This window comes from Prenolepis imparis, unplaced genomic scaffold, assembly GCF_030444845.1.
Source record: "Prenolepis imparis isolate NDT839.2.m4 unplaced genomic scaffold, iyPreImpa1.0 SCAF_8, whole genome shotgun sequence".
NCBI classification, from domain to species: domain Eukaryota; kingdom Metazoa; phylum Arthropoda; class Insecta; order Hymenoptera; family Formicidae; genus Prenolepis; species Prenolepis imparis.
In genome coordinates, this window is record NW_028141166.1 from 6409392 (window position 1) to 6426570 (window position 17179).

At 30.9% G+C, this 17179-nt stretch overlaps 1 protein-coding gene across 1 annotated transcript in view; it reads right to left on the minus strand.

The window, feature by feature from the left end:
* LOC145939403 (zwei Ig domain protein zig-8) overlaps window positions 1–13481 on the minus strand; it is a 44347-nt gene extending 30866 nt beyond the window's left edge. The window contains exons 1-2 of the mRNA XM_083043679.1: window positions 13123–13481; window positions 2254–2503 (exon numbers count right to left, since the gene is read on the minus strand). Coding sequence (XP_082899805.1) covers window positions 2254–2407 — 154 coding nt within the window. The 5' untranslated portion in view covers window positions 2408–2503; window positions 13123–13481. The remainder of the gene's footprint in view (window positions 1–2253; window positions 2504–13122) is intronic.
* Window positions 13482–17179: the final 3698 nt, after the last annotated feature.

A 17179-nucleotide genomic window follows, 5' to 3' on the forward strand; every position in this document is an offset into this window, starting at 1 on the left:
TGTCGATGTGCTTATAACGCATGTCAACGAAAGACTGACTGACTGAAGGTTCGACTGTTCTCGAAGGTCGCGATAGCAATTGTACGAGGTGTGTCAATGTATACATGTATAAGAGTGCGAGAGTGTGTTTGTGTATTTAGATCGCGAAATGTAAACACGCGGTTTGGTTACTGTTAATGTTTCTTTTGGCGACTTCAAAATTTTCAACATTCGGAATTAGCCGTAACACATATAATATATAGAAAAATTTTATTGTCTTTCATATGTTTCTAAAACTTAAATTTAATCAAGACTATTAAAATTTTATTTTCGATTTTCGGCGATTATGTTATGTCAAAGTCGTAAAATGTATGATATGAATTGGTAACGACAAACTTTGCAAATGATTCGCGACAGCTCATATACATATATGCAACTCACGCAATCAGACACGCACTAGACATACAATCGGATGACAAGTCGTTGCAAACGAGTTTTGAATTGAATATTTTTCCACAATCGGGATTTCCGAACTATTCGAACGCGACTTTCTTGACGATTGCGTCAATATATCGAATTATACGAAAAGAGAAAGATATGTAAAATGTATGGCAAAGCTATATATAGCGCAAAAAAATATCCTCTTGAAATAAAAATATGTATCAAAGATTTTCCTTCGCACATTTATAGATCGGATGATTCTTTTAAAGCGCTTGATAAAATCGTGCCACATTACTGTAAATATGCGGCTTTAAAAAAATGACAGCAAGATTAAAGTTTCATGAGGATCTGAGAATAAGCAACAGTATTATTTTATACAATTTATTAACATAATAGCACTATCAAAAAACAAGTTATGCGTATGACATATTCGCATTCTGTAGATATAAGTAGATCTTTTTTGAAAATTCTAAATTTAATAATAGCAAAAAATTGAGAAAATATGAAGATACAAAAAATACATAATACATTTTTCTTATACGCTTTAATATATTCTCCGTTACGCGAAATTTTTTGAAATGTTTCGAAATAATAAGGTCGAAGAACGAGGAGCTTAAATGACATTATACGCTTATCTCAAGCATATGCACATTTTTTTCAACGTAAAAGTCTAAAATTGTGCACTTGCATGAGGACTCTATAGAAATGAGTTGACTGTAGCAAGAAAGAGACTCTTTAAAATCTAATCGGTTCAACATTGAAATCCAGAAACTACTACTGTAAAGCTATGTAGGACGAATGTACAGCTTCTTATCGGTTTTCTCTCTCTCTCTTCTTCTCGGAGAGGAAGCCTGGTGCTTCTGTAGAAGTTCCTACAGATAGTAAATATCCGAACGGTCAAGCTAATACAGATACGTGATTGTAGCCCATCGGAAATCGACAATGTAGCCATTCGCGATGTGTAATTTACCAATCGCAGTAAAAGTCGACTCGCAGCAAATAGCTCCGAAGCTTGTCTATCTATGAACAAAACGATTTGAAATGTCATTCTTGCTTATTTTCTTTCCTTCTATTTATATATTTTATTGTTAATTGGCTCTCTTTCTCTCTCCCTCTCTTTCTCGGTTTCTAAATAGAACTTTATCGCGATAGTTCGATATACGCTTCCGGAATACTGTAGGTAAAAGAAAGTCTAATCAACGCGTAGATCGCGCACCACATCGTAAAATTTTATATAGTATCGAAACTTTGCCACGCCTGCAAGAATTTGGTGCGAGCAAGGTGCATAGAGAAGTCCGAAGACTAACTTTTCCGCCAAACGAATCACTCCTACATCACGACTTTTCTACAGCTTAGCAATCGACTTTAAAACGAGTAATTAAACTCGCAATTCTTTATTTATTTTCGAAATTTCTATGTTTATCGCGTTTACAACGATATCGAAAATTATTCTTAGTCATGGTGTCAAAATTTCTTACAATTAGTCAAAAACATTAACATGAACGACATTTAAATACAGAGTGTAAAAAATTTTGACAGCTAATTTGACAGATCTTTTTAAATAAAAAATATTATATGAACATAGGTTTTATCTCAATTAATTATAGAATGTATATCAATTTTTTCCTTGCACTGATACGTATCGAATTTCTTTCTTGTTTATAATTAAATTTTGTAAATAAAAAAGGAGATTTATAGAAAACAATGGTAAATAGTAAAGCAATTCACGCTGGCCATGTTTTTTTTGTTTCAATCTTTTTCGGTACACGTACAAAAGTAATTTACGTCGCGAGCGAACGACATATTGTATTGCATACATATTGTAACACGCACCTTGTAGTTGAGTGATATTCCTGATGGCTTTGTGGCCGTTAACGAGCTGCTCGCGCAGATGAAGTCTGTCGCGTTCCCGTTGATAATTGGCGATAACGATCGTGATCATCGCTAGTATGAGGAAAAACCTCGACCCCCATGCTGATCCTGTCATCGCCCACCGGATTTCGCATCCCCCTCAGGTTTTTTCGATGCACTCAGAATTGTTGAAAAGGTGTATCTGCAGGGATTTCCAATTCTCTCCTTGTTCCTGTAAATCCAAAAGTCGCTGAAGAATACAAAATATTCAATTTGGATGTTTCATGGATATGCTAAGTATAGGGTGGCTCACGTAAAATATGTTAGAAGCTAATAACTCTAAAAATATTTGTCGAAAAGTTGTTCAGAAGAAAGTTTTCGAGGGGCCTTTTTAACTACGTAAACATAAAATCACCCCCACTTCCCCTCCAAAAGGGCGAGGAATAACTTTATAATTTTAAAAGAAATCTATAAAATGTTATATATTTAGATTTTACGAAGAAAAACAAGTAAATTTAATATGAAACACTTCATTGAAAAATGCTTTTATCAAAAGTTATAAGCATTTAAACTTTAAAGTAGAGTACATTTCAAACTAATGATAAAATCATAAATTAAATCAAAGACTTTATAGTTTTTCTGTTTTATTTTTATTTAATATTATATATTTTACTTAAAAAAATAAAATTTAATAGAAAATCTTTTAATTAATTTTTTAAAAAATTTTAAAAATTGAATTAAAGCTATTATTAGAAAATATAAAATTAAATTAATTTCTAGAAAAATTCAAAAAATTGAAACATTCAAACTTATTTTCATGAAATATAAAATATAAAATGTATTTTCTTTGGAAATTTAGAAAAAGTTATATTAAATTGTAAAAAAAATTAAAATTAAATGTTAGGAAATTAAAATCAAAGTTTCGCTCCACAAAATCTTTTTCACTTTGTATTACTGTACTGTGTGCAATTTTTTATATTTTTTTCAATTTTATTATTAATTTGAATGCACTCTACTTTAAAAGTTAAATGCTTATAACTTTTCATAGAAGCATTTTTCAAACAAGTATTTCAGATAAAAATAATTTCTTTTCTTTCCACAAAATCCAAATATATGTAACATTTTGTAGGGAATTTCATTTGATTACCTCTCGTTCACCTGAAGAAGGAGCTGACCTGAAGGAGGAATGACTTTATGTTTACGTAATTAGAAAAGCTTCTCAAATATGAAACTTTCTCATAAATAATTTTTAAATTCGATAAATATTTTTAGAATTATTGATTTGTAACATTTTAAGGGCACACTGTGTATAATTAAATCCGATGAACAGTTCGATGATGTATGGGAAAAATATATAAACTAGAGATTCATTGATAACAATTTTCTTGTTAATTACATAAATAAATAAATTAAAGCTATTTTGCTTTGAAAAAAAGTCTTTAATATTAATCTTTTCACGCAGAATATATCCTTTTTTTGCCTTATATCTGCAAAATTATTTTTTGTATGTTGTAGTTATTATTTTTTAACTTTAATATTTTTTTTATTTTCTTGTATCACTTTGTGATTACGTGTATAATATATCCTGCGAAAACAATGGTGCAATATTAACAATCTAGCCTCTTGTAAGGTAAGACAAAAAGAACTAAACATTGATTGAATCCGCACTGCTACATTTATTCTACCTATTAAAATTTAACAAAGACCAGAACTTCTATCGATTGTGTTATTTCTCGCAATTTCTGCCGCAGTGCGTAACGCTGTTCTATATATTGCTTTTGTTCGTATATGTGCATCTCGTCGAGTGGGGCGCGGAAATAAACGAAAATGGAAGTTACTGTGGACAACGCACGAGAAAAATGCGATGACATCCGAAACAAGTGAGAATTTAGGTGTGTGTGCGAGCTAGAAATTTATTATTTTATTGTCCTCCGACGCATTTTTTTCTCTATTTTTTTTTCTAAATCCACATTCTCAAAGAGATGAATACTCGAGGAGGAAAACGCGCGAAGAAAATGCGATTTCACATTTTTCTCTCGAAATAATACATCCATTCATCTTTCAAGGGAAATTTAAAAGATGTGTCTCGCTCTGCGCTCGATTTTCAACAAAACTTTTTTACGCCATAAGTATTATGTTTTTTTTTCTCTCGATGCACAGTGGAATAATAAAGCGACTGGAAGACAATTTTATTTCAGCACAATTTGCATACTGTGTCATTGTGAGACAGATCATTAGATAGACTCGAGTGTCGTCGAGACACAATATTGCTTACGTTTTATTATGCCAAATATGCATAATATAAATATGCTTAACATAATAATCAGCAGTTAAAATAAAACAGCAAATAAAAATATTTTTAAATGTGAACAAAATATAATATTAAGAAAAATTATGTGGAAAAATCAACTAGAAAGTTAAAATAAAATAAAAGAATAACTTACTATCCATTATTTAAATGTGAGATATATGTATAAGCGTAATTAAAAAAAAAAGAACAATACTATTAAAATACGATCGTTACAAATCGCCCAATATATTGCTAAATTAAAATCGTGGCATTATATTTATAGGACAGATATGTATATCAAAAAAATGAATATGCTAATCGGAATCAACGTGGCAGCGAGATACGATATTCTGGAGTGCACATTAAAATTGAGGAAAGGGAGACACTCTAGGTTATATGAAATAATTACGCAATTATTTTCAGCACGCTGCGCTTAATATCGCTGAATAATAAAATTCCCAAATGTCAGAATTCGCTCTCATTGAATTAAATATTGCCCGCTCATAATCTTCTATACGTAATAAGCATAGTTTTGCAATAAATGCCATATGTGAACTCGCGATATTCCGTAATTAAGCGTTTTCGTTAATAAATCATCGAAAGTACATTTTCCGAAAAATTAAACGTACCATACCGCTCAATAAAATTAAATATCACTTTATATATATATATATATATATATATATATATATATCATACACATGCTACCAATATACATGCAATTTATATATACTATACAATACTTTGATATACGAACGGTATAAAGTGTCACATAAAAGCAGTTTCATATATTTTGTAAAATTGCAGAACGATCGTTTTTTCTCTTTTTTTTTATTTTTGTTTTTTTTTGGACCCGATGTCGCCGAAAATGTTGCGAAAGAATTCGGGGAATGCCGTTGCCACCGCAACAATTTGAACTGCTAGAGTCACCCCGCTCGCGATTATGTTCCATAAAGTTCTGTAACCCGGAGCAGAGAAGGAGAGCAGGCCAACTCTCGGCAAACTTCGGGTATATTGTTTTCGAAGGCGTCCGCACGCGTTTAATAGAATCGATGTTATGAAGTTTAGCTCGTTAGATTTCTTTGACAGAATATTGGCATATTCCCGCCGCAAAGATGTAGACCGATTATCAAGAGCTAATAAGATGGATGAAGAGAGAGAGAGAGAGAGAGAGAGAGAGAGAGGAGAGAGAGAAAGGGAGGGAAAAGGGGATGAGAGAGAATAGGATAAGAAAGAGGGAAAATATGTAGAAAATGTACGTCGAGTGGTTACAAGGCTGCGAAAGTTTCGCAGTTACTTGAGGATTCAGCTGCACCAGAGTCCAGTCTGTGGTCGTGGAGCAGAAACTGCGATCTCTCGCCGAGAAAGTACAATATTGGATGCCTTTGCGATTTTCATCCGAGATATTTCCGCGCCGAGATATCCGCGTAGCCAGTAGGTAGTTTGGGATTATTGCGCCCGAATAACAAGGTAAATGGATGCAAATCTTACTTATTATCAAACGGACGAATCTGACGATATACAACTTTTTGCGCACGCCCAAGTCTCGAGATTGCATTTAGCTTTGCAGCAGGAGAATCTTGCACGCTCCTTTAATTACTGCTAATACTTCGTTCCGCATTGCTGTGATTATATTCCGCAATAATCTCAGATATTTTATTAATTTACGAAAGTTAGAATTTTTAAAAGTTGAACGATAGTTTTTATACATGGATAATAATTTGCCGCGTATTATTTTATAACGCGCGCATGAAAATTTTCACGATGTAAAATCTAGATGGTCTTCTTTTTTTTTATAACATTCCAGAATATACAGTTTCTGATATTTTCTCGAAGACGACGGAAATATTTACGGTTTGACACATTTGTAAAATAATTCATGTGCGAAAACAGAGAGGGGAAACGGCACCACTGGCGCATCGCAATATGTGCGACTTTCAAAGATTCCCTCCCGAGTAACGATACTGCTTTTCGGCTTTAGAAATAGCGCGAAATCCGTTACAACACTCCAGGAAGTCGTTTCCTATCGATATTTATGAGGCGACGAATCACGTAACCTACTGCCAAAATTGCAGCTGATGCATTTTCTGTTACTATTATAACATTTATTAGAAAAGCGCATATTCAGCACACGTTTCTTTACATAATTTCTAGAGGCGAAATTATGAAAAAAAGTTATGTAAGGAAAAAAATTCCAAGAATTTTATTTATATCTCATTCTCTCCTCTCCTTCTCTTCTTCTTCTTTAATAATTTTTTTTTTATATTTCACATTTCTAAATGCAGAAATCTTTTTATGCAATAGCTTCAGTTATGCTATGCTATATCAGCTATGAATTAATAAAATGTATTATATGTATAATTATGAGGCATTATTTATGGATTAAATTGCATTAATTTCACAAGGATATATTTCAAGGATATTATTACATATTTTATAACATTATCAATAAAGCATATTTTTCATATAATTTATGGAGATGTAAAAAAATTATGTAAGGAAAAAAAATGTATTTGTATGTGTCTAATTCTACTCTTTCTTTGTCTGTATCTTTTTAATAATTTACTTTTTATTTAATTTCGCATTTTTAAATGCAAAGATCTTTTTAAGCAATATCTTAAGTTATGTTATAAATTAATAAAATGTATCATATTTAATTATGAAGCACTATTTGTGGATTTAATTGCATTAACTTCACAAGGATATATTTCAAGGATACTATTGTCCGTAATACTTCCGCGCAAACTGTCCGACACACTTTGTAATGTGTAACGTCATATACAACGTGTCGCGTTGTCACTACATGTAACAATGGGATGAATAGAGATAAATGGTGCGGCATTATTAGAATATGAGAGACGGTCCACTTAAATCGACCCATACTGATCGTGAAAAATAATATTAAATTCTTATTGATGGAACTAAGGAAGAATTATGGCAAGAGCGGAAGCTTCCATTATTTTTGCATACAATATAGATCAAATTTCACACGTTAATTTCGCCTTGAAATTAAAATTAAGACAAAAAGTGAGTGATTTATGAATAAAAAAATTTTCTAAATTCGTCAGTTATCTGTTTAAAAAAAATATATATTATAATATTATAATAATATATAATAATATTATATATAATAAATTCTTTTCATATTGTCCCACGATTATCATGATTTTCAGGGTAAATTCTAAGAGAAAATTCTCTCTGTGTATAATATAATATATAATATATAATGTATAATATATAATAATATATAATATATAATGTATAATATATAATAATATATAATATATAATATATAATAAATAAATATATATATGTATATATAAAATAAAAATATATAACAATAATAATAATAATAATATAATAATAATAATCACTCACGTTAACGATGCGTGAAAATACAAAAGCATGTGCGGATTCGAGAAGTGTGAGAGAACAATTGCTTCGTTCGTTTCGCGACACTCGTTTTATATATTCGCTTTTTCTAGACTCGGTTCAGGAGGGATTCGAGTGCCACGAGGGCTCTCTCCAGCCGGCAAAGGGCTGCGAATAAGAGAGAGAACTCGACTACCGTTGGGATCTCGCGGGAGTACGACTCGCGGCACGTCTCGGCATCGAATCGATCGATCTTGTTCGTCGTTCGTGATGTCACGTTGCAATAGGTTACCGATACCGGAAAAGGAACGCGCGGCGGGAAGAACTTACGGGGGAGACATGTACTTTGCGGGTGTATAGAACGTGTTCTATAATTCTGAAGCCCTTGTCCTAAACCGCCCGCAAGTACGGTTCCGATATTTACGACGGGAATGGACGACGTTCGACCTATATTATACGTTCCACGGAATCTTCGAGAGAATCTTCATGAATCAACTCCGGAATATCACCCTTACGTTAATGAGCAAAATTGTAAAAATCAATTCTCGATTTATCTTTCTATAAAATTATTGATTATTATTATTATTATATATTATAATATTTTTTTACGAGAAAATCGACGAATTGAAAAAAAATCAATTTTTTCTTCTTTAATCGTTTATTTTTTATATCTTAAAGCGAAATTAATGTGTGAAATTTGGTCTACATTGTATGCAAAGATACTGGAAGCTTTTGCTGTTGCCATAATTTTTTAACGTAAGAGATTATTAGTTTCTTTAATTGAGAAATGATTGGAATGCTGAATAATGCACAAATGTTGCGGTTCGACGACACAGGAGAAAGGATCGATAACAGAAGGGTGAAATGCTACGAAAAGCTCGCAGAGACGAAAGGGGATGTGTTTATTTCAGTCTCGCAACCGACAACTAATTACTATATATCTGTAATAGTTGGGACGCGCACAAATTTGGATATTTGGTTTTGAAAACCATTTATCAAAGCGCTTATATTTTATTATTAAACTTTTTTTTTTTTAAAAAGAGGAAGAGAGAAATATTTGTCAAAGAATCCTAGTCTCGTTAAAATTTGGCCGGGGAATTTTCGGATAATGGCTCTCTCTATGTGTGTACATTTTTTTCTTCGCGGTTTCGTTGGCTTCGCGGGTTCACAAAGAATCCTTTTGTGATGCTCCGGGAAGGAGAGAGTTCATTACGTGTCTCTTACGCATAAACACACAAGCGACGTCAAGAGCGACGTTTTAACGGAAGACGAACGAGTTTTTCAAATTGAAACAAAACGTAAACTTTAAAGCGAGATTCCTCAAGGCTATTTATCAACGAAATTAAGAGATCGCTCTCCGGCTAAACATTTATTAAATTAAATTCAACGCAGACACAATTCGATCATCGGAGATGTGTCTCGACAGGAAGTCTTTGAAGGACTTCACATTCTCAAAATATCTTCGCGCAACGTAATAACTAGTATACAATTGTGTGTTGCAACTGTTTACTTTCTGAGGAGTGCGATTCTTCTCCTAACAGGAAAAGAAGAATAATTCAATTTCCGCTCTTCTCTCGTGCAACATGAAAGGGGAAAAAAGTTTCGCCTTATGAAAACTGCGAACACTTCAGAACTACCAGAATTGTAGAGCAATCGATTTATATACGAATTGATGAAAACGCCGAGATATTCTTTCATCTCGTGTTAATACTGTGCTATAGCAATAACAATTTTTAAATTGTTATCCGAATTCAATACTTGTCGAATTCAATATATCGAAAATTATTTATTTGATTATACGCGCATTTTACCAGCGCATATGCATATAAACTAGCATGTCGGAGTATCCTCCACGTGGATTAGCTACAATCGCTATCAATCACGAGCCGATTGGAGCGAGACTCGAGCTTGTTGTATGCCCGGGCGTACGTAAATCGTCGGAAAATTACGGCTTGCCGTTTATAATTACGTTATTTGGTATCCGTATACGTCCGCATAACATTCATCCGAACAATGTGTGCATCCGAACAATAGTATCTAGGATCAGGAGGTCATCATGAAAATTGAATCTTGGATTCTATGAAGCTGTGTACTTTTCACAAGAGTCGGAGATTAACGAATTTATCAATCAATCGTGTATTTTATAGGTAATTTATATATGCCGTAAAATTTATTATTATATTAGGAATTCTTCTACACGCGCTGAACATGCGATATATTATTAATCCTTCAATACATAATTTTTCACCCTTCCATCAATGTCTGGATACCAACTGCTTTTTTTTTGATTTTTGACACATTGTACAGCGACAATTTTTTTATAACAGCTGCTGGATTTTTTATATTTAAAAGGTTTCCGAATACACATTTAATATTTAAAATTGTTTAGGGTATCCGTTCATTGACAGAAGGGTTAAACTTGGTTTGCAAATAATTTCTTAATTTTGATGAGACATTCAATAATCTTGCGACGTAAAATTTGTAGAAATATTTATCAGTGACGTGAACGCGTTACACCATATCAACATTAGCCTCGCTCAAACTAAACTACTTGATCGATGTGCTTTACGCGGAGTACATTTGAAAACACACTACATATAGATCAGGCATGAAAATTTAGCGAGCAAACGAATAGAACAATGGGTATCAACGAGGAAAAGTTATACGGGGGATGTTGAAAGAAAAGTATAGAGAAAGAGGTGAGGGAAGGATGGAAGGGGAAGTAAGAAATCTTGCGGACGCCTCTCATTCGCGTGCAATCGAATCACCGAGACGGTTTCTCGGCCAACCTTTTGTTCGAAAGCGTATAGCTTATCAGGGAATACTTTAAAAGGTCGGGTCAATCCTTTGCCATTTAAAAGAGAGACGAAGAGCCTGTTCTGTATCCGTAAAGCGGACTTATTCCACTCGTATCTATATAGGGTGTATTTCGGACATTTAGCAAGGCCGGCACGTATCCCCACTTTATTTCTCTCTTTCCTTGGTAAGCACGTCGAATTTACCGTCGAGATTATCGGGTACACGAAGCCCACTACGTGTAAGCCATTTTTTCCGAGGATCTGAAGGGAAAATGCCAAGTATCATCTCTGTTTTTCATTCTCGATTCCGCGTACGTTCCGCGAGAAAAAATCTAAGAAATGCGTGTTGCGAGAATTTTTTTGTTAAATTAATTTAACGTGCTTATACGAATATTATCCCCAACTGCTGCTTGAAATTGGGCCACTGTTTCTTAATCTAAGGGAGTAACAATGCAACTTTGTCGATGACTACGTCAACTCGACTATACAAGAACTTCCCCTTTCTAAGCGCATTAATGTAGATTAGTTGGAAGATGCTGATATCCTTATAGCTGTTTGAAAATCTGCGTCTATAGCTGGATAATCTATTCATATGAAGAGGATAAATATTTATAAAATAATGTTCAAATATTTTAATATTTTAAAAATAATTTTGAATGATATATTTCATATGATAGTTCATTGTTTATACGAGATAAAAAAAATGTATGTATGCATATGTGTGTGTCTGGACAACATTTGCATTTACTTATATTATTTTTTTGTCGTAATATAATTAAACTGGTCTTTAATGTACGAAAAGTTTTAATGTCGTCATATATTTTAAATATTATAATTGTCGTGAGCTTGTACAAATTTATTTTGAAGGTGTTCAATTTTGAGCAATTTATAAGTCGATGAATTTTAATTATGAAGTCGCTGTGTTGTTTTTATCGTTGTCATATTTAAGGCGGATCGCTCGTGTAGGTGTACACATCTCTGACGATGGAAATTGAACTGGCTGGCTTACGATCTCCCTTGTACCGAATCATTTACATAGGAAGACGGATAGGACGGATCGCTGATCGTGTCAACCATTATTCGTCGTGGCACGTGAAATCGATTATAGGAAGCTGCAATGTTCGTTATCGGCAGATATGCATCATTCAAGAGGATAGAATTTTCCGAAAATGCGGACTATGATGGTGTTTGCTTTGCTGTGTCGCGAATAAATGCATATTGTAATATCAAAACATCATCAAGCGCGCCTTTTAATGATCGCGTAGTTAAAAACTAGTAGCGATTCCGGAAATTAGAATAAATTTTTGATATTATGTATATTTTTCGGAGATTTATGATACATACACTTTACAGAATTTCACACTTTACATATTATATATGTTTAAATATTATTTAAATTTCACTTACTATGTCGTATAAATTGAAGATATATTGCAATAACATTGCATTTGTCGATAGATGCAGAGAAATATAGAAAAATCGAGGTAAAAGAAGTATACGTGAATAGAATCAATAAAAAGTTAATCAATAAAAATTAAAAGTAAAATCTTCAAGGCGGCAAAAATGAGGAACAAGTTATTTCGAGTATAATTTTTTGTTAAAAAAATAATACTAGTTAAAACGCAACTTTACACAGAAGCTATAAAAAGTATAGCTTATAATGGTAAGAAAGAGTAATCTTTCTTTCAAGTATCTTGCGTATTAACCGCGAATTAAAAGAGAAAGGAAAGAAAAGGGAGAGAAAGAAGATTTCTTTTGTTCCTTGTATAAATTATAAACATGACAAAGATATTGTCTCCTTCGCGCATTATTTTTCTAAAAAGAAGTCGATGAATGTATTGTAGTTATTGCAACTTGCACGGTTTTTTTTATTCTTCTTTCTTTTGTTAGCACTCACAGAAATAAACTAACTATCACGTAACAAGCTACGATTGTGGACAAAAACAAAAGGAAACTGTAACTCAGCAATGCATATGGTTAACGAGCTTTTATCGATCCCCAACGTATGTGTGTTTTTAATTATTATAAAATTTACTATTTACTATTGATCATATATAAAATAAGTCGTCTTTTCACGATTCATATTTAAAATGTATCAAAGTTTACAAAATCTATTAAAGAAAATATTTGCATAAATTAACAATTTATTTTTATTAAGAAAATATTTTTTATCGGCTCTCATTATATAAATATGTGATTTTTAAAACCGGCCTAAGAGCCACGCACGAAAATTAATTCTAATTTATTTTTATTTTATATATATATTATACATATCTATCTCCCCCCTTCTCTCCCTCTCTCTTTCTCGCTGAGCATTTATGAGTTGAAAAACATTTATACTCAAATTTATTTGTCTGTTAAATTAATTATTTTTATTAATTAATCACTTACTAGCAGAGATCTGATGATTCCGGTATGTTAGCCTTGTATTAACAATGAGAAGAAACAAAGTTTACGAGATTTAAGAGAATAGCACTCCGGGTTGGTACAGCACGGGCGGCTGACAACTGACTGCTGTGGAGTTTGAAAGCTCGCGATTCTCTCAGGGCGACCTCTGTACCACCACGTGCTTGCGAATGAACGTGTCCTGGCGCCCTCGCGATATGACGTACTTTGACCTAAAAAGAAATTGGGCTCGAAAATTTTGTAATCGACTCTCGTTGTGTGTATTCATTAAATCATAAGCCCTTTCCAATTTGCTCCCTTCGTTCCAGGAAGATTATCAAATTCTCACTCTACGTAGCTTCCATTTTTTTCGCATTTGTCCTTAATTAGCAATAGTCTGAAATATTATTTACAGAAATATACTGTAGAGAGAGTAGATTATTAGATATATATATATATATTAATTGTTAAAACGATAGTCCGCAGCTACTGTTGAACTGAACAACTTTTAAATGCAGACATCAAAAAGCTTTGTAATCGTTATTCAAATTATTCGTTGACTACATTCATAGCAATTTACAGTACATATATATATTTTTTAAATTAAATTATATATATATATATATATATATATATATATTTAAAAGAGAATAATGCACCTTAAAATGAAGAAAATATATCTGTATCATAGATATGGATATTTTTTCATAAAATCTTTATATCCCGTTACTAATGAAATTTTATTTACGTTAATGTATGCCTATGTGCATCGGTAAAACTCTTCTATGTCTCATAATTATACTTTAAAATGTAATATGAATGACAAGCGTCCTACTTCAATAAAATATACACAGCTTTTGCCAAAATATTAAAAAAGTTTTACACTTTGCATCTCTCTCTTTCTGTCTCTCTCTCCTTCTCGATAATATTGGAATCAAGGTTCGTCATCTCTAATCCACAATCATTATTTTACTTTTATATTCCACTTATGCATTCGATTTTACGTCGACACTGCTTTAATAAGGCATTATGTTATTTTATCTCTTGACATACTTGTACTAGGAAAAAAAGTTATTCAAATTTTTTATCATTTTGTGATTATTTATATTATATTTTTATTTTATTCAATTATATAGATGTGTGTGTACGTATTTCTCTTCTGTTATTTGTATTATTTAAAAAATTATTTATATTTATTTGTTAAATAAATATTATATTATATAAAAATTTATTATTATAAATTTAAAAGGATAGAAATATTGTTTTTCCCATTTATTTTTTAACCTTATTACTAATTGTTAAATTTTTATATCTGAACTATAATGAATTATTTCACATTATTCTACAACCGGGAGAAATTTACATCTGGAATTTTTCTCCTGAGTAAGTTTTCCTCGTGATGGGATATTGCGGGACGAGGAGGACGCCGTTCACTTTGAAAGGTGTTTGTGACGAAAGAAATCAGCGCGCGTCTTTCAGAATTTAACAAGACTCAGAGAGTATGGTGGACTATTCTTGACGGAGAGAGAAAATACATATATACCGAGCGCTCTCCAAAATGTGACAGAAATCATTATTATTATTTTTTTCTTTTTTTTGCTGAAAAGTTCTCTCTCTAAAAAGTTTCTTCTGAAATAAAGTTTTTTTTTCCCACAATGATTTTTAGAATTACAAACTTCTATCATCTCACAAACAAAGCTCAAAGTTGTGATTTCATATATCATCACTCACGTCATTTCTTTCCTTATTTAAATACATAGCGTTTGGTGAAAGTATGTAATAATCCAATTTATATTATTTTAAGAATTAATTCTTTTCATAATTGAATATTATTATATAAGTTAAAACGAATATTAATTTACAGCAATGATTACAGGTTTTCAAATAACGTCACATAAGAGTGAATATAATAAACTATAATACTATTTGCAAAAGTGAAAATAAATATATAATTTTAATATCGTCATAATTTATATTTTTACAAATAAATAACTCATAATTCTTTCAGATTGTTAAAAGAAATATATAATAAAATAACCGTGGCTATATTTGGAATTGATTTTTTCTTTGTTTGACAAACATATGTACCCTCAAAATATTTTGAGAGAGAGAGAGAGAGAGATTTTATATATTAGTTGAAAAAAAATAAAATCTCATCATAGAAAGATTTTATGTACAGCATTAAAAACACACTTTTAATAATGACTGTTTGATAATATATAACATTAAATATGTTAGAATTTGAAATGTATATACCTATATTTTGCTATATCTCTTATTTTATCTTTTACCGAAATAGATATATTCTTGAAATTAGCACTATTTTTTATTAAAAAGTACGAGAGCACTCTTATACGAGATTTAATGATAAAATTCGCGCACTCGCGATTGAAACATAAATATATATTTAATTGTTAAACTAGAATATAATCCTCTTTAAAATAGTCTCTTTGGGATGATATCCAGCGTTTCTTCCATTTTATGCAACATTTCTCAAACTCATGGTTTGTGTTATAGCTTAAATGAATCTTGTATCATGACAATGCACCTGCGTACACAACTGCATTTCTGGGAGTTTCTGGCCAACAAACAAATTACTGTGCTTGAGGACCTATCTTACTCGTCGGATTTTACTTTCTAGTTTCTATTTTCAAAAAATATTATAATTGTGACGTATATTTTGTATACAAAGATACGAATTTGTAAAATATATTTCTTATTAATTAATACAATATATGATAAACAATCCTGCAAAGCGTTTACAACCACAAATTCTATTTGACAAAGTATCACAAGTAAAAAAATATATTTTACGTATGTGTATTGTAAACAACAATTATCTTCTATTATATATGCATAATCGTATTATTTATTTAATTTATTGTTTAAGCTTATTACAAGTAATATTTAAGCTTCTTATATTAATTTTTTACAAACATTTGTATTATATCTATCATTTTACGACGATTCACAGGAAACGTTCAGCATAATCTAGAAGAATTTATATAAAATAATAATTTTCTGAATAATTTTTGCCCCAAAATTCATAAAATCGTCATTATTATAAATACATTCCGTTTAACATAGAGATTGTTTAAGTCGATGTCTTAAAATAAATTATTTATTTTGATATAGTATTTTTGGAAATCCTTTTAAAGTATATATATTAAATGCCCATTTTTTTTCTTTTTATTTTAAAGTTCAAAATTTTTATTTTTTTCGAGAAATTTTTTATGTCTCAATACTTATGGTGTTAAAAAAAAACTCTTATAATTATTAAGACTTTAATAAAGCATGCATATCTATTATATTATGTAGATGATATATTAGAAAACATTTTATCTTACTCATTAATTTATTATATTTACTATGTGTGTGTATATTTTTCACTTCGCTTCTTTCACCATTTTTAACTCAAATATACGATACGTTTCTCTCTCTCTGTTCGCGATAATGTTAATCATAAATTTAATGTGACGCATTTGTTTTGTAATCCAGCATAAAGTAGTGCCAGCATAAAGTACATTAAATTAACATACAATCTTTTATTTTAAATCCGAAACATCGCCAAATTATCTGGATACCATGCATAAGTTTATTTATAATAATGAATTGTTAATACTGACAATATATTGATTACAATATGGATTACAATTCTATTTAATGGAATAACTTTTTTATAAAGAATTTATGTAGATACATATATATAAATATAAATAGAAAGTTTTAAAAAATATATATCAATATAATCAGCTGTACAAATTTTTAAAAAAGTTAAATTAATATTATAATAATAACAATAAAATTTCTTAGCATTTTGTCTTTGATTGTGCAACTATGTATTTTTTTAAATTTTAAACTTAATTATATAAAATAAAATTAATATTTTATAATTAACTTTTCTAAAATTGTAATAATAAAATAATCTATATAAATATATCAACTGTTTTCAGAAAAAATATTACATTTTATTTAGCATGTAAATGCATTTTTTAAATAACTAGAATAACACAAGTGCGCAATACGCGCGTGCCATTCTTCGGTTTTATATTAAAAAGATGAT